General features: G+C 37.6%; 1 protein-coding gene across 2 annotated transcripts in view; it reads right to left on the bottom strand.

The window, feature by feature from the left end:
* The window catches only part of hpse2 (heparanase 2), a 53,523-nt gene extending 27,816 nt beyond the window's left edge, over positions 1 to 25,707 (bottom strand). For both annotated transcript variants that reach the window (XM_017412752.3, XM_017412753.3), the window contains exons 1-3: positions 25,273 to 25,707; positions 23,548 to 23,702; positions 22,389 to 22,550 (exon numbers count right to left, since the gene is read on the bottom strand). In XM_017412752.3, coding sequence (XP_017268241.1) covers positions 22,389 to 22,550; positions 23,548 to 23,702; positions 25,273 to 25,547 — 592 coding nt within the window. In that variant the 5' untranslated portion in view covers positions 25,548 to 25,707. The remainder of the gene's footprint in view (positions 1 to 22,388; positions 22,551 to 23,547; positions 23,703 to 25,272) is intronic.
* Positions 25,708 to 27,636: the final 1,929 nt, after the last annotated feature.

The raw sequence follows: 27,636 nt of genomic DNA, 5'->3' as shown, positions 1-27,636 counted from the left end.
TCACTATAAAGCTGCTAAGAGCGTATGGTCTTTAGTGCTCAGATATTAATAACAAAAACTAACAAATACTGACCTTAAAATGAAAACACATTTGAATTCTAAACAATGCTTTCCAAATCATGTGGGAGCTCATTTTTTCAGCATTTACTGCAGGATCTTAATTCCTGTTGAGTACTCGTTATGTAAAACCCACAGAGTAAAATGAGAGACCAATGTATGGTTGTTGCACCTGGCATTAATCAGCTATCAGTAGGACAAAATTTGAAAAAGAAAGAAAGAAAAAAAGAAAACGAACAGTAACAATAGCCAGCAGGAACAGTGTTGCACACCACCACTGTTCACAAGCATTCTTCTCCTCAACAAACTGTCTGTTCTCCATCTCATTAATAACCAACAATAATGTTATTATCATAACCGCTATTACCGTAACTCCTTCCCTCTGTGGTTAAATCAGAGTGGTGTCTGTTTGCAGGAGCAGAGCTGAGGGCAACAGGACAGAGAAAGTAGCGCCAGATGTGGCTGTCAGGATGAGTGATTCCAGGCCTTTCCTCACCTGAGATCTGAGCTGAAGGCAACCAGCTTTGTTGCAGGACACAGCAAGAAAGCTCCACGCACATCATCAAGGCATTATGAGATGCATCCTACCACAAAAAATGCTTTTTACCGCCTACACTGGGTACAGTCAAGTAAATATCCATGCACTAGGTCACAAATTGTAGCTTCATCCAGCTTCAGATAAACTAAGTTTGTGTTTTCAGGTTTCTATAATTTTGTGGCACAATGTCAAAAAAAGAACAGACAGCAATGTTCTTAAGTATCAAGTATTTATTAGTTAATTTGGTTTTATTTTTATTAGTAACAAGGTTAAAGACAAAGCAATTCTCAGTCCAAATTAAATGCAATATTTGTCTGTGGCTATTCCCCTCATGAGGTTTTATGAAACTCCATGAAGCAGTTTATTCTGAATTCATCTGACAAGCAGCAATAAAAACAAGTCTGCAAATTAATTAAGTACAGTAACATATTGTAAGTGAAAAACATGTTTTCTTGACAAAAAAAAAGACTTCCTATCTTAGGGACAAATTATACATAATTTATGGTTACAGCTTACAGTGAACAAAACTTCTTTAGGTTATGGAAAAGCTGAAAATGTAATATTTTGATTCAGCTGTCACAGAATTAATTTTGCCATACTATTAAAATAATTTTGAAAATGCTCCTTGGGCAAAAATGTATAGAATATTTGTAGATAAAATAAAAACAAAATTAAAAATTTGTTCACTAATTATAAAGAGAAGATGATAAATATTGTAGCCAATAAGTGAACAATCGCTACCAGCTCAAAGAAAACATTTAGCTTAAGACAGCAGAGCTTAGATAAGGCTTACTGACTGACTGAAGTAGGGATTCGTCTGTTTTAATAGAGAGAAGATTACATTCAGCCTCTAGTATATTTGATAATGTCTCTGACAGATGTCAACACTGGCAAATAAGACATTCAGAGTCAGTCTGCACAAAATTAATAATTCGTGATGGAAAGGATAAGACATGTTGCAGGACTCAATGAAATATGGAGAAAAATAATAATTTTAGAATGAAATGGTAGAAGTTACTGTTTATGTACAATCGTTCTCTCAAATAGGAGCAAATCAAATAATCTCCATTTCTTAAACACAAACCTGAGTGTAAATGTTCTTCAAGCCAATATGAAATTACTTTTCCTTCAAATAGTGCACATGCCAGACACTTAAAAATGTTTTTAACTCAAATATAATCTTTCATGTTCTTCTTCATAGCAAAAAAACCCCAAAAAACATTCTTTGCAATCTTGTTTAAATTTGGTCTGAAAATTTCTTAATCACACACAGAACAGCGAAGGCCTGTCTAAGAGGTCAGACGTTATTTTACTAACTCAAGCTCGCCTTTCATCTTACAAACAGTACAGCCAAAAACAAGTAGAGGAAACCAACAATGCTGTGTGCGTACGTGTGCATATATGCGTGTGTGTGCGCGCGCATCTGCTGACGTGCCTTTGTGTGTTTGTGTGTAGTGGAAAGAGTGGGGTCTGGATATTGTCAAGCTGTCTATCTGATAGAAAAGTCAGTTCTGTGAAGCAGAGAGGCCGCAGCATCAGTCGGCGCTATGCCTCATTTCTAAAGCTCTGCAGATTCCCTCAAACAGAGGCACACATACGTCCACGTGCACAGATCCTGAATGCACTCACACAAACAGTGTTTGCTGGTTGCCACCCACATGAAACAGATACACGTCATATTTCAAACAAAACCAGTCTTGTCTCTGCTGCTACACCTTCAATGAGCTACTTTCAGACAGGTGTTCACTCTTTGTTATAGTGCCACCTTACACTGTGATTAGTTTTCGTCACAAGCTGCAAAAATCACTGCTATTATAAAGGAAATAAATAGCATAATTTGTTAACATGGGTCTGATTGACTTGTGAGTCATTTAAAAGGTATAAAAAACAAATTAGAAAGAGGCATATTGTAAAAAAAAAACTAATGTACTACTGTGTGATAAAGATCTGGGTAGATAAGGTTTTATTAAAAGCCTGGCAGTTGATTTAAATACATTCACATTTATTGTCCAAAACTTCATCATAATCTGACTTCTTGATAATTTCTTCCTTTGTTTTGTCATCTGTTATTGCTGTGAGGGGATGGCCTCATAAAAATTTGTAAAAAAAAATGGTTAAAATAATAAAAATGTCTTATTTTTAAATAATTCAATTTACAACACAAGCATGCCAAAATTACCTTCATTCACTTAATATGATCTTAAAGTTGCCACAAGTTATATTTTAAAACATATATTATTACATATAGATATTATTTTAAATGTGTTTTGTAACATCTCCTTGGGTATACTGAATAGCTGACTACAGCTTTTTATAAGGAGCATCAGAATTCCAATGATTTGTGAAAAAAATTCTTGTTTTGAGCTCCAAAATTGCATAATAGGGCTGGTAATATATGCTTCCTTCCCCCCCCATTATTTATACCTTATTTGATTTAATATGTATCAATTAAATTGGGGCCAGGCACAACACACTGCCATGGAAAATGTCACATTGGATGTTTAGTCCCATCAAAGTCTAACTGGAGCCTACAAGCAAGCACACACACGTCCGTGGACACAAAAAAGACTTGAACTGAGCTCTGGCTTGTTTTAAAAGCCAAATCAAAACCGAATCCTCGAGAGACACGTGCAGACAAGGAAAAAGACTGTTTAGAGAAATTAATTTTGAGTCTTTTTTCCTGTTTGTGGACACAACGGGCTTTTCCATATTTAAAAACTACATGTGGTGCATTCAGGCTTCCAGACGTCTCAAATAATGCACTCATCACCATGATTTCAAAACTTTTACTCAAAATGCAGACTTATGAAATAATGTCATCTTTTATTCATTAAAAACAATAATTATGAAGCAAAGTAAATGTGCATGACTGCCTTGAACTGTGCAATGAAATCTGCATTCTCAATCTGCTCAGTGAGAAAAGCATGTTGGTAATGGCTACTCAAAGTCTTAATATTAATCAAATAGCTCTTGCGGGGCTGGGGACAATTGCTGATGACAGTACTTCAGGTTTTACCAGATGGATGAAAAGTAATCCAACATTTTTTATTAAACACACACCACGTACTGACAACAGGGAAAACCAGTCAGAAACAATTTAGAAGTAAACTGACAAATATCCAAGAATACCCAAGAGCAGCACATTCATCATCAGCACCTCCATTACAGTTTCAGTGCCTTTTTCTCTACCAGCTCCAGTGGTTCATCCAGCAAATCTCTGCCTTCTGTTTCTCATTGGACCATTTCCACTGCTAACTAGATTCTTTGGCGGCTGCAGAGCAAGACACTGTGACTGAGGCAAGGTCATCTCGAGACTGACGTTTTCAATTTGCAGCTCTTTCAGCAGATAGTCACAAAAAGGTTTATGAAGAGCTGTCAGTGCAGTTTGATCCTTTATCCATACCAAACAAAACCAGAACAAGATACTGTTACAGTTACTTTATGGAGCGCTACTAAATGTGGTGTTTTGCTAAGTTAGCATGGCGTATCTGCGACTCATCCTGATGTTAACGTGACACTTTATGTTAGGGTTGCACAGAGAGAGAAATGTGGTTCCAATAAAATGCAAGTCTGTGCTGCTCTACCAGCGTGTTACACAGAACCCAATGTCTACATGTTTACACACACACACACGCAGACACGTACAAACACACACACATCTCCACATGGACTCTTCTTTCATACAGAGAGGCTCCAAATCCAGCAAAACCATTCAGGTCAAACCACTTTTGTATTGTTGAAGAATGCAAGATATGTGGTGGGCACCTGTTTTCAATTCTGTTAGTAGAGGGGGACCGATATATGTGTGTGTATTTGTGTGTGTGTAAACCAGAATGTGAGAGAAGGATTACCTCAATCTGCGAATTTGCTGTGACTAGACCTGCGTGTGGCCCCCTTCTGTGAACCCTGTGTAAGGAGATGCAGGGCAAGTCGACAAGGCTGGTGAGTAAGATAAGTGGTATGTTAACATACACTGCTCTCGATGTAAAGTACAACCACTCCATGCTGCTGTGAGTGTGTGTGTGTGTGTGTGTGCGCGCTCTAGCCTAGGAAACGGGCTGCAGACAACAAATCAAAGACAGCGGAGTGGACAAAATAACATCAACTATCTTTCACTGGTTTTGGGCCCTATAACTCAAACCATTTGTTGGGGTAGACGGTGTGAGGGAAATGTGTATGGGGTGTGAGTGGTTTTCACATCTGTTTGGCAATGGTCGCTGTCTATCACTCCCTAATGGGAAAAGTACGCTTTTTAGATACTAATGACCTCAATGTGTTTGGCTTGTAAGGGAACAAGGTGTGCAGAGGTATTCTGTTCCCAGGGGAGAAACATCCTTTCTGGGAGGGCAACAGGGAGCTACCCATTACCAAATATAGAATCAATTTAGAAATCTTGAACAAAAATTGTTTACAAATAACTGATTTATTGACAATTAACAATTTTTTAGTAACATGTGAATCCAATTGAAGAGCCATCGTTTTCTGAGGCTAAACATGTGTTGCACTTATGATAATAGCCGCTGCTTTTATTTATTTGCACTTCAAAGTCCATTCTACTATTCAAAGAACTATCTCTCACAATGTAAAACCTTGGTATTGCCTGAATATCATTGGATTATTAAAAGGAAATAAAATGCAGAAGAAGTGCTCCTTGACCATTGGGGTGCCTAGATGGACAATCCAATGGGTGCAGAAAAACACACATAACCACATAACATAAATTTATTTTCTCTTGATTAAATTGAAAATAAAACTTTAGAATTGCAACATAAAACAAGCTGTGTGGTCTTTGTAAAATACGTTGAACATTTTCCTCAACAACCGCGGGGCAAAAAAACCTGATTAGAGCGTGTTTAGGTTCACTTCCTTCATGGCATTTACTAGACTCAGAACCTACCACTAGTCAGAATCGGAACCAGAAGCCCATTTATTGGTCAAATATGTTAACACAACTCAGCAGTTGGTGTGTCAATGTACAATAGTGAATACTTAATGTTTGCAGTTTGTGGTGTGCTACATTTGCAATATTTACGTCCAACAAAGCAGTACAATAATAATGTGCATAATCAGAGGGCATATTGTTATCTTTCTAGATGTGGGACATAGTTTGGTTCAGACAGGTTTAATAAATAGGAATCTGCAGGAAATGCATAAGCTTTTGAAAAAGGGCAGGGGTCCATCAGGAAGTTTTATTTTTATTTTTATTCTTTTATCATTTTTGGCAAATATGCACATAATGATCCTTCAGTGGTTCATGTTATTTCTAAATAGTCTCTGAAGTCTCTTAAAACTCGCACCACAAGCACTAGCTGGCAATGTTACGACATAAACATTTATGTGTACTCCAACCACAGATGATCCCTTCGTAGGAGGAACAATCTCCAGGGTAGGTGCTTCTGCTCAGCTCCACAAAACTAACAAGCAGGGTTCAATTGTGATTTAATCAAGAAATCCAGACTTAAAAATACTAAAGGTTATTTAAAACCAAACCTACTGAAAAATTCAGCGGATTGGTTTTAAACTATATACAGTATATAAACTAACTTTTAAAAGCTTGTTTTTGAACATCCAAAAAATATAGTTACAGTTAAAAACAGCTTTTTTGACTCAGTAGTTAAAGAGTGGGGTGTGAGTGCCATTCCTGACATTTTTACTACCAGAGATTAGTAACATTGTCACCTCTGAAGAGCCAAGTTGTAAAGCTTTACCTCTTATCTGGTAATCCATCTTGTCAGACACTTCTGCATATGCTGTAATTGTAACGTGAATGCCCTGTAATTGCTAAGAGACAAGACTCCTCAGAGCAAATGGGGGGAAACGGGGGGAGGCTAACCTCCGGCTGTACAACCCCTGAACCATCAAAGAGTTTGCACTTAAAACAATCTCTGTAGCTCTTCTCACAAAAACACCTGCTAAAGCTACAAACACAGCATAGATTAGTGATTGCTCAGGTTTTCCCACAAATGTCTCTTTTAACACCTTTAAACTAATCTTGTTCGAAAATCACAAGACTTGCAAATCAAGGGCAAGCAAAACATTTTTTTTTTCAGTATGAAGGACATCTGCAACATTTGCAGTTCAAGATGGGTATCTTTGATCCTGGGCTGTATGATGAATGAGGTGTATGAAGAACAGATCCCAAGCAGGGCAGCAATGCAAACACAAAGTATCCCAGACTCCCTTTCACTGCCGGAGTAATCACCGTAATCACAGCAATCATCCTCCACTCTCAAACTATATCCACACACATTACTTATGCTTCAGCTGAGCTTTGGGTCGGTCTTCAGCTGAGCATGCAGAGCTAGATTATACAGTCACAGACTCAAAATCATGCATTACAGCAGATTTATAGACAATTAAACATTCATGATCTGGTGTGCTGGGAAATTTTGGTAATTGTTTGATATTACTCTCCCATATTTAATACTCAATGTCAAACTTTTGTTATTTTGCAATACCAGTATAATGACTGAAAATTATCCTAATTAAATATAATTAATTGAATGATGGAATAACTTATGAGTTTATGTAGGATTCTTTTTGTTTTACTTATTCTGTAATAAAACTTGTAAAAAATGACACTACTACCAGTGAGCTTTAGCTAGGCAAATAATAATCCTACAGGGTTGCTTAAGGTGAGCAAAAAGGGTGCTAGGGAATTTGCCTTTTTGCCAAATCATACACCAATTTCATATCAAAGACATCATTTTGTTCCCACTGGTTGTCATTTTGTAACAGTTGGGGGCAAAATCATTAAAACTTTTCACCCAGGTGATAAATAATTACCACTTTGCGCCCATGAACCTGAATGATTACCACTTAGCACCCATGGACATATACATGTATCCTTGCAGTCATGCACATATCCCAGGGACCCTGCATGAACGTAGCCACCAGCTTCACGTGACCATGCACATAATCAAACTGTGTTTTGTTTCATAGTCAGCATTATTATAGTTCATAATGTGCTTTTTGTTCTCTTTTGTTGACCAACCCATACTCAATGAATAATCAAATGCTGCCCAACAAATTCAAAGAGTGCTTTCTTTTTTTATTTAAATGCCCATCCTTATCTTTTGTATGGAAAGAGAAACTGTATGAAGCAGATGGTTGCTGGTCATCATTTTACTGATGATAACCTACAGTAAAAACATGAACACTTACGGCTCTATTCTTGCACTAAACCACCACAAAGAACTGTCAACTACTGTCTACTGTGAAAAATATTGGTAATTCTCAGTCTCTAGACAAGTTTAAAGCCAAGGTGGCTGTCTTTACCATCTAGGAAACACACAGAGGCTGTTGCTGCTCTAAAGCTGTATGTGTCTGATCCCAACTGATGGCTGTAAACAGTTTTTGTCACTTATTATTGGACAAAATAGTTAAATTCTCTTTGACCGCAGAGCTGTGTGTAGTGCAGAAACTCAGTATTACACACACAAAAGCGCACGCAGACGTGCATGTGTAACGTCTTCTTCTTTCCTAATATGTGCACACTGAATCAATGAATGATCTTACACAGGAGGAAGGCATGGTGAATTATACTGTTACTCGCTAAGCCTTTTTGTGGCTTTCCAGACAATATTAGCATTTTTTGTTGTTTTTTTTAAAAGTACCTAGCAAAATGCCTGGCAACTTTTGGAACAAACCACAGTTTCTTTGTGTGGGAGCCTGTTGCACTGTCTCCCACCCCCCTCTCCCACCGCAGGCAAAGAGGGGAAATAGTGGCACTGCAGTTTGCATTACAGTACTGTAATGATCAGAGCCCTAAGCTCCACATTTAGGTCAGCTAATTTAACTTGATGTGGCAGCACACAAGTCCATCTGTTCAGCTTGGCAGCTAAAAAGGATGCAACTGTGAATGAGAGGACCTATTTGTGACTTAAGTACAATCAAAATATTTAGTAAATTATAAATATGGGTAAAGATATGTTGTTGTATAGCTTAGAGTGGTTTGTGGCTTGATACAAGCTCAGGTAACCTTACATAGTGACATCATCATCAAAAACAAGAACAACTTAAGTTAAGAAGCTTTTATAAAGGGTGCATATCTACTTTTTTTAACTCCTCTTCGGTTTAGATATTTTATAAATGCATTACTCTGTAACTGATAGTAATTTAGACCAGTTTATTGTAAGCTGTAGGTTGTATGATGCTGTATTAATATGAAAATAATCACCAAATGCTTGTTGTGTTATGTTTTGAGGAACATATCAATGAGAAAATAATTTGATTTGTAAAGAAAGAAGTTGATCAGAGGAGGATTATTTAAAAGATAAGGAACTGGGAAAATAAATACATTTTTGCTAGAAGCAACATATTTGATACCATACACTATCTGTCAAACAATAAATCAAATAATCATTGTTTGCAGACTATTTTCTTGACACAAAAAATCTGCAAAAAAATTGCATTGACTTTTGGGCTTGTTAAAGAAACACAGGTAATACAATTTGATTCACAGTTGGTCTTCTTTAAGTTCGATTGACAATATTTTCAGTCTATTCCTATAATCTAAAATTTAAATCAGTTAAAATTGACTGATAGAAAACATTCAGATGAATCCGTCTTCTGATCAAAGAGGTTTGGGTCGAGTCTCCTGAGAGGACACGTGGCATAATTCAATTCAGAAACTCTGAGGCTAAGAAGCTAAAATGTATTAAGCAAGCAAGATATCCACCTAATTTAATTCACAGCTTCTCCCCTGGCTTCCACATCAGACAGGAACGTCGCCTCAAAGACACATCAAGTCCTAATTTACTCTGGAGATATCTGGAGACATTTCAAAATCCTGATACTGATATTTTCTAAAGACAATATGCAACAAGAAATAAAACTCAGAACTCAGCTTTGACAAATTAGAGTACAATCTATAAACAGTGAACCTCCTTCACCATGATAAACTTAAATTCACTTTCTAACTTTAACTTTAAAAATTGTGTTGCTGGTATATATTAAAACTTATAGATGATAATTTAAGACAAAGGTGTCACAATGAATCTAAATAAGAAGCAGATGACAGCTGTGGAACATCATAGCAGAATCAAGTGCAGATATCCCTGAAGGGATGAGCTGTTAATGCTGGTGTGTTCCTTGGCTCAGATCTGTTCCCTGTCTTCTTTGGACCTACACTGAAGAATATTGAAGTCAGACTGGATAGACCAAGTTTGCTGGGCCAGGCTATATGAGTAGGGCATGCTGTCTCAAAGCCTGGGTTTCCTCTTCTGCCAGGGGAAAGACCAGGTCGGGCCAAAGCCAGCCAAACATCTGCTCCTGCTTAGAGGTGTCAGCTCCTGCCATTCACAGCAAAGGTTCAGAGAAAGATTTCACTTCGCCTCTTCTGGCCTGGGCCACAGCGAGCAGTCTTCTAAGCTCCCTAAGGGAATCCAGGTCTGAGGAAAATACCACCGAAAATTCAATTCCACTTTTCTCTTTCGTGCTTCCCTCCTCAGACCAAGGCAAATTTCATTACACACTTATAGATTTATAAAATCCCTTCAATAACATGGCGCTATTCCACGGGCCAAAGTTCTTCAAAAATTAAAAAGCCACAAAACAAAAGGGTTTTGAGAGAAAAAAGGTATAATAAACAAACGTCTTTCGTTGCATGAGATTCAGCCTTTTAAGACTCGTGGTTCTCTTTTATGTCCCGTATTTTATATTTGTTGGGAAAGTGAGGACCGGCCTTCCAGTCATGCTGCATCTAAACAAAACTTTTCATGTAAATTCACAAATTCATGTCAGATAAATAATGTCAGAAAGGAAGGGGGAAAAAAACAAACTCTGGTGGTATATTTAAAAGTCTAAGTTCTAAAAAATGTTCTTCCAGTTGTCAGTGTGTTGCTTCATGCATATCATTCAAAATTGAAGGACCAACAGCAGACAAATGTGAAAGAGATGATGTTTCATTTGTTTTAAAAAGGTCTGCCAGGATTACTACGATACAGTACCAATGTTCTGGCTCTCAGTTATACGACGTTACAATCATCTAGTTGTGGTCTGTGGCTGTTGATGACATTTAAATTAAACGGGAAGATTGAAAACTTGTTGTTGACATTTCTTTAGAAATGCCAGGATTGGATAATAGAATTATTTTTTTTATCTGTCGAACAATAATGGGGCCTTACCTGGCATTTTCAGTCTTGAAGAGCTGGAAAACTTTTACGATCGTGAATACAAACAAATTACCAAATCGAGCCACGTAGGAAACTAGGACTGTTGTGGAGGGCTGGACCAATGAGTTGAACTCAGCTCTGCCACATATAAAGACTCCTGATGCTGCAGTTCACACAAGACAAAAATGAACACCCACTCCCCTTCAAAATAAAAGCACTGCAAAGGCAGATTTCAAATTAGAAGCAGAGATTTTAGATTTGCGTGCAAAATAATAATAGATGAGTAACAAACCGAATGTCACCCAAGATGCTCATGGGTGCCTTCCATTTAATAACGGATTTCCATAAATTTCAGATTAACATAAGGTGCTGCAGAACACTGTTGTAGTTTAAGAGGCTAAAAATACACGGTAAACTAGTCCATCTTCTGTTCTTTACTGCACATCATCAGTTTTATATTATGTTTAAGACATAATTAAAATGGCAGAACTGCCCAAATGAGCAAAGGCCATAAAATAACACATTTTCTCTGTGATTTTTTTTTTTTATTTGCAACTATTCATCAACTAATAAAATCTCCAAATAAAAACTGAAGGTACCAATTACTGGGTACTTATGCTAACAAACAAAAACAGAAACAAAAACAGACTTTTAAACATGAGAAGGAAACTGTAATGATCACACATCTAACATCAAGTATCTTTTACTCCTCTAATGAGCCAATAAACTTGTCAGAGGTGAGTAATCTTAAGTTGTAGCCAAACCGCTATCCGTTGTTGATCTCAGTAAAAGTGGATTACCATCCCAACAACAAAGACTAAAGTGGCTTCCATATGTGCCCGTCTAACATGTCGCCTAGCATGTTTTTTCAAGCTTTATATGCATAAATCGCAGAGATGTGGGCTCTGCATTAAAAACAAATCAAAACTTTGACTAAAACACACCTCATTTTGCCTCTTTCTCTTCAGTTTGCAAAATTTCTTCTCCTTAAAACAAAAGGTCCACACTGCTTCAAAAGATGTTCTTCTTCTATTCAGTTAGAGTTCTGTATATTTCACAGCAAACAGAAAACAAAAACTTTTAAGGAGACAAATGCGCCATACAGCCAGTCTCTTTGTAAGACTGTTGTAGCGGTTTCCTGGAACTCTGGATTATGTTGTTTAGATACTGGAGTTGTTTGTTATTTGGCTGTTTATTTGACAAAGTCTGCAGTGAATCATTGTTTTGGAAGGTAGCTGGGTACCTGTGGGGTTACAGTTTCCAGACAACATGCCTGTGCCTGGATTGTTATTCTCAGCCACATTAGATGCTTGCTAAAATGCTTAGAATAATTACAGTGTCTGCTTATACGTTTTTTTCCCTCAACAATTAAGGACATGCTTCAATACAGCTGTGTGTGTTGCTGCATTTTCAGGTTGCACGGCAAAGATTTTAGAGAACAGTAGTACATTCAAATGTAATGTTTTTTGTTTGTTTTTAAGGATTTTTTTAAACAAGGTCAGGCAAAATAATAATTTAAAACAAAAAAGAAAAGGAAATAAAATTGCTACATTTGGTCTAAAGAGTAGTTTTATGACTCTTTTGTTGCAGTAACAACAAAGTGTGAGGGGAACACTAAATCTCCTTCCATCTTTTAAAGATGAGAAGACACAGATGTCTCTTTGTAGATAAAAAAAATATTCATTTTTATTATTGTTGTTTTTACTTTCATTCGTTTTCAGCAACTAACAGCCAGATGCTTCTGAAGCACATCAGACACTTTCTCCAACTCTGGATAATTAAGAAGTAGCTTATTCAAATATCCCTCAGAGGCACCAGTCTTTGTTTCATGTGAGGGTCAGAGGTCACAGACAGCCAGAAGCAACACCTTTAGATCAGGTAATGCTTTCATGCACAATCCTTTACCAAGGATACATGTGTTTTTGTACTTTTTCTGTACAGAAAGCAGTTTTAGCATTTCTGATAGAGAATTCTTTTTCGACAAAATCAAATTTCAGATTTGCTACAGAATAGATGCATCTATAGTACATGCACATTTGATGCCACAAAATTAAAATAAAGCATGAAATGTTTGGTTTTCCATGTAAAAGTCAGAAAGTGATGGAAGTTAGTAAGTAAGCTGTGCTGGGTTTTTTAAAAAATGCCCTTTTTCCTGGAAATATGTTGTCCTAACAGAGTCTTGAAGATGTTATTTGTGCTCTGAGGATGCTGGGGAGTCTAACACTTTGCTCAACCTTTTAGGCATTTTTACACAACAGGTTTTGGCTGAGTCAATGGATACAGACTGCCAGCTCTAGCTGACGTAGTAAAAGACAAAAAAAAAAAAGAAAAAGTAAAAGAAAACACACTTTACTTGTCTTTTATAAGCAAAAATGTTTTAAGTTTTGTTCTTTCCTTGTTTTTTTAACCTTTGTCATTCTGTGACTGTTATTTCATTTCTCACATTTTCCGTCCCATGCTACTTAGTTCAACCGAGCTCTTGTTTTCTCATTCTGAGTGCGGGGAGCTGTGCTGTGGATCTGCAACTCAGCAGGACACCATGGAGTGATAGATGGCCTCTGACAAGGTCCAACACAATCCAACCAGCCATATGTCAAAGTCAAAAAAAAAAGAAACAGAATTAAAAAACTGAATCACAGTGGCCAAAAGAGAAACACGCCAAACTCTTATGCAAGCAGCATTTTTTGAGGTTGACAGAAATATATAAAGGAGCTCTGATGCAACAAGAATATTGTCCCCACTGTTGGGGCACAAACACAGGCTGGCATTTCCAACTTAGACAATCTTAAAACATTGAGAGAAATATTTTAAGTCATTAACATCTGGTGAGTACTGCAAACAAACAGGCTTACTCATGTTGAGTCAGGTCTAAAACAATATACAAAAAAGAAAAGTATACACTTTGTTAATGTTAAACTTGGAGTTGTAATCATAATGTCAATGTGCATCATCTCTCCTGCAGAGCAAAGTATCTACAGCAAATTTTGCCTTAAACTGTAAAAACAACAAAATCAAAAAGTAAAAATGTCACTAAAAGTTTATTATGTGAAGTCAGCTTTAAAAAAAAAATCTGACAGTACATTTTTTGAATATAACAAAGAAATGCCATGTCCATGCTAAACATTTGCAGAGCACCTTTGATCCTTATTGATGATGACTGATCAGTTCTTACTCTGTTCTCTTGCTATGAAAATGAGACACTTTTCCTGGAGCACACACACACACACACACACACACGCACACACTCCTACACAAGTGCAAAAATGCACCAAACATTTGTGTGATACTAATGAGTGTGTTAAATTCCAGTGCAAGTTGTTGAGAGAAGAAACATTAGTGTAACATTCTTAAACACCAGGTCAAATCACTTCTCCAAACAGTGGTTAGAGCTTCCTATAGCCTCCTGCTAGTCCCTGCTCCTAGAACAAACTTTACACAAAATAAATACACGGACAGGGATGTAAAAAAGACACCCACATGTTGCAAAGCCATAAATAATGGATGGCAACTTGAGAGCCAAATTAGGGAAATAAAATTTGTCTCTCTAGTAATGAAGGAGGCATGTTTTCCCTCAGAATAACAACTTCATCTGGACTTGGACAGTGCGTACATAAGCACACACATTTGAAAAAAAAAAAAAAAGACGTACCAGCATTCCAGCTACAGATCCGTCCCATTGGTACAAACTGCCTCAAAGCAGTCAAGAACACAGTGCCATGATTTGAAATTTGACACAAAACGTATGTTTTCTACAGTTCTCTGGGAAAATGTGGAGGTTGGATGTCATGCCAAACAATCTTAAAAGAGGAAGGGCTGCTTTCAAACATTTCACATGCATCAGGCTATTAAAATGACATTCGTTTGCAGGTTGCTGGCACTTGTCTCGGGCATATTGCGAACACATGGTATTACACGTTGTGTCCACCCATGATTTAAACACTAGGTATTTTTCGAACATGGAAAAACAGACACTTCTGGATCTGCGAAGGCCATGTGGAAGGAGTGAAAGGAAAAAAAAGCAGGCCATATCACAATCAGGAGTTTGTCACACTGCGATTTCGTCACTGTTGATAATTGTAAACTGACAAGTACAGAAAAAAAATGTATAGCTTGTTAGAAATTCTGCCAAACAAACGTAAAACAGAGGATCACGTAATTTTATATGTAGTTATGTTCTAACAGAGCTCCTTTGTCTGAAGATACTACTTTGTGTAGGACTGCAAAAGGCCTCCATGTGTGAAACTTTAGAGTTGTGCCACAGGGGCCTAATTCTGGAGCCAAACTTTGTCGCTGTGTACATGAACACAAGTAATTTAATCACGCAAGTTATTCAAAGCATGGTTGTCATTAGAGATACACCTAAAACAAACAAGGCTTTAAAGGCAACTAAAAAGACAAATGCATTGGCACAGTGGCCATATGGAATGAACTAAAGCATAAATTTTTAAGTTATTGTCTGTAAGAGCTGTCAAACAGAAAACTGTGCTGACGTTACCCTCCAGTACAAATATCTAAAGACTCATGAAACCAATATATGAGCAGAGATGATTAATTCTCCTTAGGAGCAGACATTTATTGCTTGATACACTTTTTTCCTCTGTCAACACAGCAATATGCAAATATTTGTATTTGAGCCGTCACTTGTTCAAAGATCAAAATCCAACAAATTTGAACAAAAAACAAGCAATTTCCTTGTGAGAGATCTGCTGACTTAGCTGAATATGTGGCAATCAGAGGAAGCTAAGATGTTTATCACTGTACGGTAAGACTACTGCGTCCTTTTCAGATAGCCATTATCTTTAATGATCCACAGAACCATCCCAACCTAAGATTTGAGTTTGTTTATGTTAGCAGCACCATCCTGGTTCTGGTTTTCCTGATTAAATGTCCTGAAAATGTATTGCTAGTTGCTAATTCTAAAGAAACTCTGAACTCAAAATATGACTAAAGGCTAAGAAAAATATATTAATTTTATTTCACCTAACTGTGTGTACAAGACTGTTTAACAGCTCATTGTCTGGAACTGCTGCTTTAGATCAATCTATTTATTTGATTATGTTCTAAAGATTCGTGTTTCCGTATAACTGATTCGCCGCTGGCAGTGCAGCACAACAGCTCCAGCTCCTCCTCTTCAAATAGAAAAATAAAGCAATCTGTAATGTGTAAAAATGGTACAGACGACGTTACCACGGCCTGCCAAGAACCCCCAATGGGTGCTCAAAACCATTTAGATCTCAGTGGATATCAACAAATCAAAACAGATTATATTCATCCTCCTGCCGACACAGCAACTGGCCGTACCGTGGTGTGAAACTTGGCAGAAAAGAGTCATATAAATCTGTATTAAGCAACGACCTGGAAACACACCGGGTCCTGAAGCCGCTGCAAGCTGAAAAACTGAATCTATCAGAAGCTTCGCCTTCTGCGTGCATCAAATTTGAACACAGAGGAAGGACAGGCAATGAAGAAGTACGACAACATTTACAACCGAGGTTTTAATGCGACATTAAGAAAAGGATGGGTTAAATAGTGGGAGGAATCGCATAGCAGAACTAATGCGAAAGATGGAGCATGTTTCCCTCTGCTGCAAGAAAATATGTTTCGATTTTTCTAGTGAGTCCAAAGACAAATTTTTAACTAGAAGCACCCTATGGACAGCTGTGCCAGTTTGTTTTGATGAAAACATTTTCAAGCCCTTCACAGATGTTTAGTGAAAATCCCTGCTCCCTGCATGCTTCTCATGTTTGTCTTTCCAGATTTTCGATCTTCTGTCTTCCGGTATGTCCTATTTAGTGAGTCACTGTGCTTTGTGTCAGGAAAAGAAATTCCCTTTAGTCTTTTCCATTTCTGTATTTCTGGCAGAACATTTTTTTTTTATTCATACTGAAATTCTAATGTGATAATCAAGCCAAGGCAGCTGTAAAGTATTGACGTGTGCAAATCAATGAGGTGTGTTTAAGTATCAAATGTGGCACAAAATCTGCAGCTGATTTGACAAAACAGGACAGAATAAGTAGAGAAATGATTATCTAATCAACAAAGCACAATTTTCTGTAATAAACAGCTGCTAAACTTCCCAGCACTTTTTAATATGCAGTCCTTTAAAGATTTGCGACTGAAATCCAAATTTGACAACAGAAAATTTATGTTATGTGCAAAAGAAACGGCAAGAAGCACATGGAAAACAGCAAAACTTCAAAATATAATAAAGATTTACCCATGAAAAGACCACGTTAAACAAGGAGGGGTTAGTAGATGATTCTAATGATTTTTAACAGATTAAGTAGCTACTGATTCACTGAAAATAATGCTATTTTAATGTTGCGTGAAAATATTTCTCATCATTTTAGTCTTATTTCATGCCTCACTGCACTGTGTAAAAGTCTTAAGTCATCCCTCATTTCTTTTTCTGTCTTTTTTGCTTCCAAAGAGCCAGACTTGTTTGTAATCTGTTAAAGTGAGGTTGTTTAATAGTTTAGGTTTTTTGAAGGACTGTCAAGGTTTTTCTTTAGACATCGGGTGCTTTTTTGCTTATGCTGTGACAGGAATTTGTCAATTTGGCCATTTTGGGAGATTTTTGTATGTTAAGTCACTTAACTCTGACCTGCTATTCAGATATAAAAAAGGCTCCTAAACTTGATGAATGAACCAAGGACAACTCAGCAAAAAATCCTTTAAAATGGGGTCTTTGGCACATTGCTACTAACACAAAGACACAATTATTTTCATTGAATCTATGGAAAATGTGAACGTTTGACACATAAAATAGTATTTTAGCTGTTCATCTCTTGTGTCATGTGCTAGGTGTCTGCCAGAACAAGAACTGGACAGAAAACTATTCAAAAAGCAGCCAAAATCCAAAGAAAAGTCTTCAAAGACACTCAGAAAACCGGGAAAGCAATCAAGATTACACCAAATTCTAGCTCCTTGAAAGCAAAGCATAAAGAAATTAGTGGTGGATTAAAAGTTTTTCACTGTTTTGTGGATATCTTTTTGTGATTCTTCTTGTGCCTCTGGATTCTGTAGATACATGGTGACCGCCTTGGTTTAAAGACAGAAAGCTCAGGTATTAGTGTGTGATGTACTCCTCAGCACTGTTTACTTTACCCTAACCACTGAACACTGTAAACATTCCTGCCATGTGATACGGCATGGGTGAGATAAGACTATAGAATAGAGAAAGCAGAGAAGCTGAAACATCACGTCAGGCTTCAGCCCGACTGCTTGATCATGAATCAAACTCAACATTTGATTGAATTTTCATGACGTTTTCAAGAGGGACACCTCTTACAAGAGCATACACTACAAGGGTGACATGGCTAGCTTTTTTTCACTGCTGTCTAATAAAACTTTGTAATATCCAGCCACAAGTCTGTGCTTTTGTTTATGCAAAGGAATCTGGGAATTTGAAATTCAGCTGCTCTCACGTGCATATTACCACTTATAAAACATCGAGCTCAGTGTAGATGATGTCAAGACAACTTGCTGAAGTTCAGATGGAGCATCAGAATGGGAAAAAAGAATTTAGGTGACTTTGTGACGCGGTTGTTGGTGCCAGATGGGCTGGTCTGAGTATTTCAGAAACTGCTGACCTACAGGGATTTTCACACACAACCATCTCTGGGATTTACAGAGAATGGTCCAAAAAAGAAAATATCCAGTGAATAATAGTTGTGTGGATGAAAATGTCTTGATGTTAGAAATAAGAGGAGAATGGGCAGACTGGATGGAGATAATCGAAAGGCAACAGTAGCTCAAATAACCATTCCTTACAACCAAGGTCTGCAGAACCCCATCTGTAAATGCACAGCAGGTTCAACCTTGAAGCAGATGGGTTACAGCAGCAGAAGACCACACCGGCTGCCACTCCTGTCAGCTAAGAACAGGAAACTGAGGCTACAATTCACACTGGCCAAAATTGGACAATAAGAGATTGGAAACACATTTCCTGGTATGATGAGCCTTGTTTCACTGAACTCCAGTGGCCTCCATGGTCACCAGATCTCAGTGTAGTCGATCACCTTACAGATGTGGTGGAAAAGGAGATTCACATCATGGATGTGCAACTAAAAAATCTGCAGCAATAGAATGATGCTATCATGTCAGTATGGACCAAAGTCTTTGAGACAGATTCATCCCCTTTGACCTCTGGTCACAATTATGACACCTTGAGATCAGATGTTTTACCTCATTCACAACAGGTCACAATAACAAACAAACAAACAAAAAAAGACTAAACTAACAGCAAACATAAGTAAGAAAAATTGGGAAGCGTGTTTATTTGTGGACAAGGAGGAAAAACAAAGGTGGAGGGGTAGAGAACTGATCCTGCATGAATACTCCAGCAGAAAGACATGAAATGACGCTGACCATGACCTTGTCTGAGGCCGGAGTCATTTCTCAACTTAATTCCCCTGCAGAATATGTGTGCGCATGTTAACTCATAGTGGCCCCATTACTGATGGCTCTAACAAGCCCGGGTCAAAGGCCAGACAGTGGTGAGTGGAAAAGGATGAAGCAAGACTGTTAAAGGTCCTTTAAACACCACCTGCCTTCACACACACACACACACATCCACACACAAACACGCCAGATCTTGACTAATTGTTGCCAGACCATTTTCAAACACATCCCAAGTGCCTCTGTACCCCCGTTTCCCTCCACCAAAAAGATGACAAGTCTCTACACAGAGTCTGGTTTATGCAGCATGCTTTCAATTCAGCTCAGAATAATGCTGGGCACGTAAGTCAAACATGTTCACACTGCTAATACTTCTTCAGTGTCATCATTTATTCTGCTGACCTAATTCTCCAATGCAGTATAATGTGAAACCTCACCAGAGACATTTAGCACCATGCAAAGAAAACAGCAGCTGCACCATCGCAGACATCATTCAAAAGTATCCTTCAGACCTCAGCGTAATATTTCCCACATCTGTAGCTGGAGTCTTTGCTCGAAAGAAGAATTATTTGTCAGATCATTTCACAGTTAGTTGTTTTTTAGTGAATGAAGTTATTTTTCTTGGCTCTACTGCACCGATTCGTACCAAACTGTCTAATAACAACTACGGCAACTTGTCTAACTCAGCACGCTACGTTTTTATATTTTTTAACACAATTTATATGTCTTAATAAGAACCATTACAGCAAAGATTCAACTTTTTGGGATACAATATGCTCCATCCTGTTCCATCAATTAAAAAAAGTAAAGCAAAAACAGCAGGCATGTGGGAAATTACATTTTTTGTCCTAATTTATACTGCATCAGTATTTTCTAATTCTTCTTCATGTTTTTCTCTGCCAATTCAGTTTTAATTTTTGCTTTAATTTTATCGGCATTTAGGTAATTTTATAGGCATCAAAGAAATATGCCTATTTTATCATCCATAAATAATTTTTAATATTGTTTAATTCATTACCTCAGAGACCTCTACACCACAGCTCAGTATGAAGAGGCGTGTTTGGGTCTGTGGTTGGATTAGGCCAACAATCTGGACCAAAAGACAAAATTCAGAGAATATTTGTATGATGATGTAAAGACGAAAAATAAAAACAACACTGAGTCATTTTAATAACACTGGATACAGAGATGTTAGACCTTTTCTTGGTTTATAAAAAAAATGTTTCAGTGATGCTCTACATTTTGTTTAAAGCTGGGATGATGGTTATGAGATATTTTCTGTTGCTGTTAATTATTGTTTGGTTGATCATTCGAGACACTTTTTAAGTCATCGGCTTCAGTTCTCCGTTTTTTCACAAAGAAGCTTAAGGGGAAAAAAAAATGACTGCAGACAGTTTTTTTTATATGGCTGCTCTGCAATTCTGTTTTTCCACTTAATGTTTACATTTGGTTGACAGATTCTGTTTTGTTGTTCAAAATAAATTTGCAATATTTCAGACCATAAGCAGAAAGAGTCAGACGTATTAGTGTTAAAATAAAAGTCAACATCAGTTTGTTCATTCTTTCTCTGATTCACTCTATTAAAACTGCTGCGTTTCATAAAATAAAAAATAAAAAATGCATTAGTCTGATTGCTCAGCTCTCTTTAATGTTTCCAAAGCTCAGAAACCACAAATCCAAACAGCTTTTTTTTTACTTTAGCAATTATATGTTTATAATAAATCTGATGCATTTAAAAAGTTGTGACATGCGCTCTTTTTTCCCACTAATATTCCAACACCTCCTATTTGAACAACAGCATTAGGAAACTGGAGACCGAAAGCTTGACAACATTTACATTATCATTGCTTTTCTTACACTGTGCAGCTTTTACTTGTTGTTTAAATGATATACGTGCGCAACTAGAAAGTAGAACCACATTATTATCCCTATCCTCGTGCTTGATTAAAAAAAAAAAAAATTATTCATATAAATTCTAATTGCTTGATGTTATCCTTGAAGGAAGTGGTCACAGAATTAAAGACCGGAAGGCCAAAGGGCTGTTTAAAACATTTGTAACACTTCAGAATTAATGTGCTACAGTACATAACTCCTGCAGTGAACTTGTGAACTGACCCCTCGCACATTCAGGCCCAAATTCTTACTGTATTTGCCTTCTTTGATGAATGCAACGTGGCCGTGTTTTGACTGTTGCACTTGAGACTACTTGAAAAAACACAGCTGATCTATGCTGCTCATATCTCTCTTTATCCCTCACACAGAAATGTACAGAAGGTCACTTTGCCCCTGAAAAAAACAGAACCATCTGAATACATAAAAAAAAATACACACCAGCCACTCCGTATGTTGAGCTAAAATATGAGCGATGAATTCAACTGGGTTCACTGGAGGCATATCTGGACGGGTTGTTTTCTGTAATTTATCAGTGTCTGTTAAAAAACCCTTGGCCGAATATTTCATATGTTTTCGGATCCAAAGTAAATGGTGGCTACGCACGTTGCTACATCTAAACTTTTAATTGGAAGCTGTTGTAAGAATGATTTTTGGCTCCTTTACCGAACTAAATTAATGTATTCTCTATGCCTAAGTTTCTCAAGTTCATGTTCAAAATTACTTTTCCACAAACCCTTTGGGTTTTAGACTCACTTTCAGGGTGGGTCTGGGTTTTGGAATAAGAATCCTGCCTAAAAAAAAAAAAAAGTCCTCAGTGGCTCCAGTGTTGTATTGTTGAGAAGCCAACACAGATTATGTTGTTTATTTCAAAATGAACGCCACAAGTTTTTCTCTGTCACCCTCACCAACCAACTATGGTTTAATTTGTAATTCAAATCTTTATTTAAAAAAGACACAAATACAATTAACAAATCATCTTTGGCAATTCACCGCCACGCCCATGATTTCAAAAACAGTGGACAGATCTTATCTTATACGTATGCCTCATTTATTCTCTTTTTGCAGTTCCCAGTTTCCACTCCAGTCAATCACTATAACAGGTACAAAACGCAGTCCACCCAGAATCAGGACTCCAGAGTTCCTTCTGCAGACGTGGTTGCTTTAACTATTATGAGTGAAAATGTCTGTGCACTGTTTACTAGCCTCCACGGCTGCACCCCACTATCCATCCCCGCATTCCTTCTCCTAAAATTACATTTGTCATTCTGAAAGCTGATGGTTTACACTAGCGTGCTTTCTGGGAGTGAGTGTGCGTGAGCCGCAGAGTCCAGTAGAACCCGTCAGAACCGTGCCAAAAGAGTCAGTTTGTGTGTTTGATCTCCTACCTGTTATTGTAATGTTGCTGTAGATGTTGGAGAGCTGCTCTTTCAGCAGGACCAGCTGTGTGGTTGCAGCCTTCTCCCTCTGCAGCTCAAGCATGATGTCAGGGTGGTGGGCTACTTTGCAGCCTTTCTGTTTGTCCAAGGCGATATCGCTCCGCACTATGTCTGCAAGACAGTGGAGTCTGTTTTTAGAAAGTTGCAGAGAATTAAACAATCCTGTACTTGTACCATGTTCTCAGCTGTCATTGTAGTGTCTTAAAAAGGTGTGTCATGATAAAACTTTACATAAATCCAGATATTTTATCTAATTCAACAAATTGGGTCTCTAATAAAAATTATGTGTTGCACAAGCACTCTACAACAGTGGCTCCAACCTTTACTGGACCAGTTTATACAAAACATCTTTCCCACGGATTAGTGGGGAGAAAAGGAGTTCTCCAGTGCCTTTTTTCCCTCATATTTGCCACGGTTAGTTTGCAGGTTTGCTAATACATGAAAAATAACTCACTGAGGCGCAGGAAATATGTGCGAATGGAAGGAGTCCTTTTCTAAAATAAAGTATCATGCATACCAATATATGTTTACGTATTTATATAGATTGATTCAATGTTTTTAACAGTTTTGGGTGGAGGGTTTCAAACGATTCATGGGTTCTTGGCTCGGTTGTTGGTGACCCCTGCTCTACAATAAAACTTACTTGAGAAGTTAAATTATATTATGCACTTTTTTTTAGCATTCATAAAATGCAGGCTTTTTTCAAATAAAAACTGAACAATGTAAGGCTCGAGAGAGCTTATTAAAGGACCGTTGTATTATTATTTTTATTTATTTTTTAATCAAGACAGGACCGTGAACGCATCACGCGTCTCCCTTTTCGCTAGACGCCCTAACTAAATTGGCGTTCTTAAAATGTGTTTTTCCCGGTGTATAAATATCAAAAATATTAAGGACAAATTTTAAAAGGAAGAAAAATAGACTTTTATATTTTTTTAAAAAATCTCTGTTTTACAGCAAACGGGCGGAGAGAAGTAGGCCTACATGGAAGCAACAAGCGCCACGCGCTTCTTCTGAAAAACGACTTCTAAAATATATATTTTTAAAAAAGCAGCTCGGACTGCGGGCCTGAAGCATGAGATAAGGCGGAAATGTCACGTCTCATCACCGTCCTCGTAGTTCTTCAGGTAGTAGTCTGGGCCGGGTCCTCGGAACTTGGCCAGGTTCTTCTGGTTGTTGAACTGCAGGAAGTCGGTTCGCTTTCCGCCGAAGCGCAGAAAGGCAGGAGCCAGGCCGCGCGCCAGGGTCACGAGCCGCTTGGAGCTGCGGACACGGGACAGACCAGGACAGGACCGGACCGGACAAGACAGGACAGGGAAAGAAAAAGGACAATTATTGGAATAATGCGTCACAAGTTTTACCTACTAAACTGTTGGCTGGAAGCGAATCTTTTAGCTGCCAATTAGAGCCTCTGTTCATCCGGTTCACTCTGCAGGCCTCTCCAAAGAAAACAGTTTCATTTTGTCATTTTAAAGCCATGGCGGTACTATGACAAAAAAGCCTGTCCTGTGGTTTTTATTATTATTTATAAAGGACAAATAAAGACATCTTCCTTTCTCTTTAAAACGTTTTGGACAGCAGTGTTGGACTGTCTCAACACAGGAAGAATAATCCGGGAGGGAAAGTGATATTTGAGATTTTACTCCCCACCAGCAGAATAACTTCATGCTGCTTCAGGCTTCAGAGAATTAAAACTCAGACGAAAATGGTTTATTATTTTAAACAAACAAAACAAAAACAAGAACAGCAACAAGCAAAAGAGATAATCGCTGGTTATTAAAATAAAGAGGGGTTACTTATAAGACACATATTTCCGAATTTGCAGCAACGCTTCTGGTTTATTGAGGCTTAACTGAACTCTGCTCAGATTATAAAACCTGATAATGACGCAGTTTGTTGATTATATTCTAATGAATAATCTGAAACACTAACCTTGGAGAATATTCACAATTTGCTGTGACAAAAAGAGATGTAGTATTGAGGCAATAAAATAACCATAACAAAAACTAAAATAATACTTTTTTTGTTTGTTATACATATTTTTCCTTGTCCGGGTAATTAGAGTGACCACACCACATAAAATAGGACCACTTTTTATTATTTTATTTTATTTTTGGTCAGATGTTTGTCAGTTTGCTCCACTGCCCAGTAACACTGAGTCATTTTCTGGCTGAATAAAATCCGGGAGCTACAATTTCTGACGAGTCACTGGTTTTAGTCAGAGTTCTCATTTATTGATTAAACTGATTATAATAAGTTTAAATAAAATTGCTCACAGAACCGAAATGTCAGCAAAAAGACAGAAGTCCGTCAAAAAAAAAGACATGCACGTAAACATTATGCTTAAACAGCTAAGTGATGTCGTTCCTTCAATTTAAACTTAATCTTTACTTATTTCACAAATATATATATATGAACGTACTACAGATTAATTGATAATTAAAGCAATAAAACCGAATTTACAAACATGTGAGGTGGTCTTATTGCAGACTAGACTAATAAACAGAGAATCTTTCTCTTTTATCTAATAGGTGTATTATGAAGACTAATATTTACGTGGTTTACATTGTAATAAGTTTATGAATAAGTTTTAAATAAATGCATTGTTTAGCCAGAGCTTCGCCTTGTTAAATGATTTGATAAGTTTAGTCTGAATAAGAGCTCGTTCTGGGTCGCTCGGTTCTCTTGGAGAGGAAGAAACGTGCCGGATCACTCCATGACAGTTCAGGCAACGTGGCTGCGTGCGTAAGGACTAAAAAAACACCATTTATATATATATTTATAAGAGGTGGGCACTCATGCAGATAGGTGTTGATGGAGAGCAGTTTGGTACCTCAGAAAGTCCAGCCAGCCGTCTTTGATGATTGAGGGGTCCAACTGCAGCGAGAGGAAGTTGTCGTTGAGGACTCTGATCGGACTGCGGGTGTTGACATCCAGCAGGACCAGCGTCCTCCCCATGAAGCCCGGCCGTTTCCCGCCAGCTGCAGGTCTCTGGTACGAAGAGGGGGAAGAGTAGGAAGAAGAGAGCACTGACTGCACCACCAAAACAACCAGAGATGCCAGCCACAGGGAGGGCCAGGGGGACGCGCACGGTGAGGATTTGGGCATCTTGTCGATTTTGGAGAAGTGGGGGAGATCAGTGTGCGTAACGAGGATTAAAGGCTTTCAGAAGGAGAAGAAGAAGAAAAACCGCTGTCGCAAAGTCCAGAGGTGGTTCTTTACTTGGGTCTCATGGATCTGGATCAGTCTTCCTGTCTGGTTTCCTCAGCCCCTCTGCCCCCCCTCCCCCCGCCCCTTCGAGTCTTTTTGGGAGCTGCGCACAAGCGCGCACGCCCTGATCCAGCCTTCCCGACTGTGCGAGCCAGAAACTGGGAGGAGAGGAGACAGCACCGCCCCTCTAAGGATCTCTGAGGTATAAAACTATGCAAAATCGGTTTTTAAACTTCATGCTATAAGCAATTGAATCATAAAGGCGGAGGACGCGTTATTCTCTTTGTTTCGCTACGAAGTAAAAATCATTATTTTACTAAGATTTCAACCAAAAAAACTGAATCCAACAGCAATATGAAATCATAAATTTGCATGAATGAATTCAAGTTAATGTTTCCTGACCTGCATGCAGAGTTTAATCAACATAAACTGAATGCATGTTTCTTATTCAAACATATTTAATCAGTCGTTTTGTAAGTTTTCATGAAGATGAAGGGGATCTTAAAGACGCTCTTACATCATAGATAGAGAAAAAAATATTGATACTATTATTTTTGTGAACGTAGTGATCTATAATATATGATATTCATTTTGATCATCTCAAAAATATAAATTAAAACCAATGAAAAGCTCCAAAGGTCAATAAAACTCAGATCATCTTGTGATAAATTCGGCCGCGCATCAACTCCGATCAGTTAGAAACCCAGTTACTTGCACATTTTTATTTTATTTTACAAAATAATCATAACAACAGAAAAAAAAAATCTTATCAGAAAGACCAGGCAAGCTGTAGTTAAAAGAACAAAACATTAGAGCAAAACCAGATATAATCTTGTCAACACCATATTTCTGCTCCATTTAAAAGCCCCGAGCTGTTTTGTTAAACAGGCTGAATTCCCACTTGGAGTTTTATTTGGCGATGGCAAAATGAAGATTTTCAGGAACATTCTGAACCGATTTTAAATTCAAATTTCCACAGATGGAGCTCAATGAGTTTCTTTTATATATTTTATTCGCTCAAGATATCATTAAGGCTTTGCATGATGAGTGACGCGCAAAGACAGTGAACTGACTCCAAGACGCGTTGCGCAAAACTGATCCCGGGGCGGTCAGTTTGAAGAAAAAGATGATCGTTTAAGGTCTTTTCTGCCTCACAGATGAGAACATGGGAGAAAGGAAGAGGAAGGCTTAAAGACAAGTTTACTTTTTCAATTAAAAGCCAAGATTAATGTATTTCTAAGCACCAAACAACCAAAAAAAACGATAAATAACAGGATGTGTTTTTGGAGTGCGCAAACTTTTCCAGTAAGTTAATAATTTATGTAAAAGAGTAAAATCAAGCTCATGGGAAACAATAACACGTTTGTTATGCAAAGAGGCTAAAAAATACAATCTTTGCGGCCTCTTATGAGCTGAAACTCATAAAGCAGAACAGACCAGCAGAAAACAGAACCTGTTGCGTTTCTTTGCGTCAAAATGGTCCAAATAGGTTTCAGCTTGGTTCCAAACCAACTTTTTTTTCTTTTTAAGATAAGGTTATTTCTTTCTTATTTGTTTGATTGAAAAAATAAGATCTCATGTGGTGCTCAGAAAATGTTTGGACTAAATCAGGGATTTTACTTTGGAGGCTTTTTTTTACTGATGAAATAAAAGAGAATCTCGAACCTAAGATAACTTTTCCAGAGAAAATCATAGCTGTGTCTGTGTCGGTAAATAAAAAACAAAAAAACATAACAGATCGTGGCGTTTAATAATTTTTGTCTACTGTTAATATTTTAAACTCATTAAGAAAATAGTCATAGAACTTTATTCAAATAAGAAGAAACTTTTTTTTTCTTCCAACTGAAGCAAATATTTAAATAATCATCCGAAAATGTGTTCACTATGAAAAACAAGAACAACGACAGAAGTAATTTACTTCATTTTTAAAGTTGACCTCCTTCTAAATTCTGCACAACATGAATTCTTTTATAACAGGCCTTTCATA

This window comes from Kryptolebias marmoratus, linkage group LG22, assembly GCF_001649575.2.
Source record: "Kryptolebias marmoratus isolate JLee-2015 linkage group LG22, ASM164957v2, whole genome shotgun sequence".
Classification (NCBI taxonomy): Eukaryota; Metazoa; Chordata; class Actinopteri; order Cyprinodontiformes; family Rivulidae; genus Kryptolebias; species Kryptolebias marmoratus.
The sequence above is the reverse complement of the archived record's forward strand: the minus strand, read 5'-3'. Positions and strand labels throughout refer to the sequence as shown.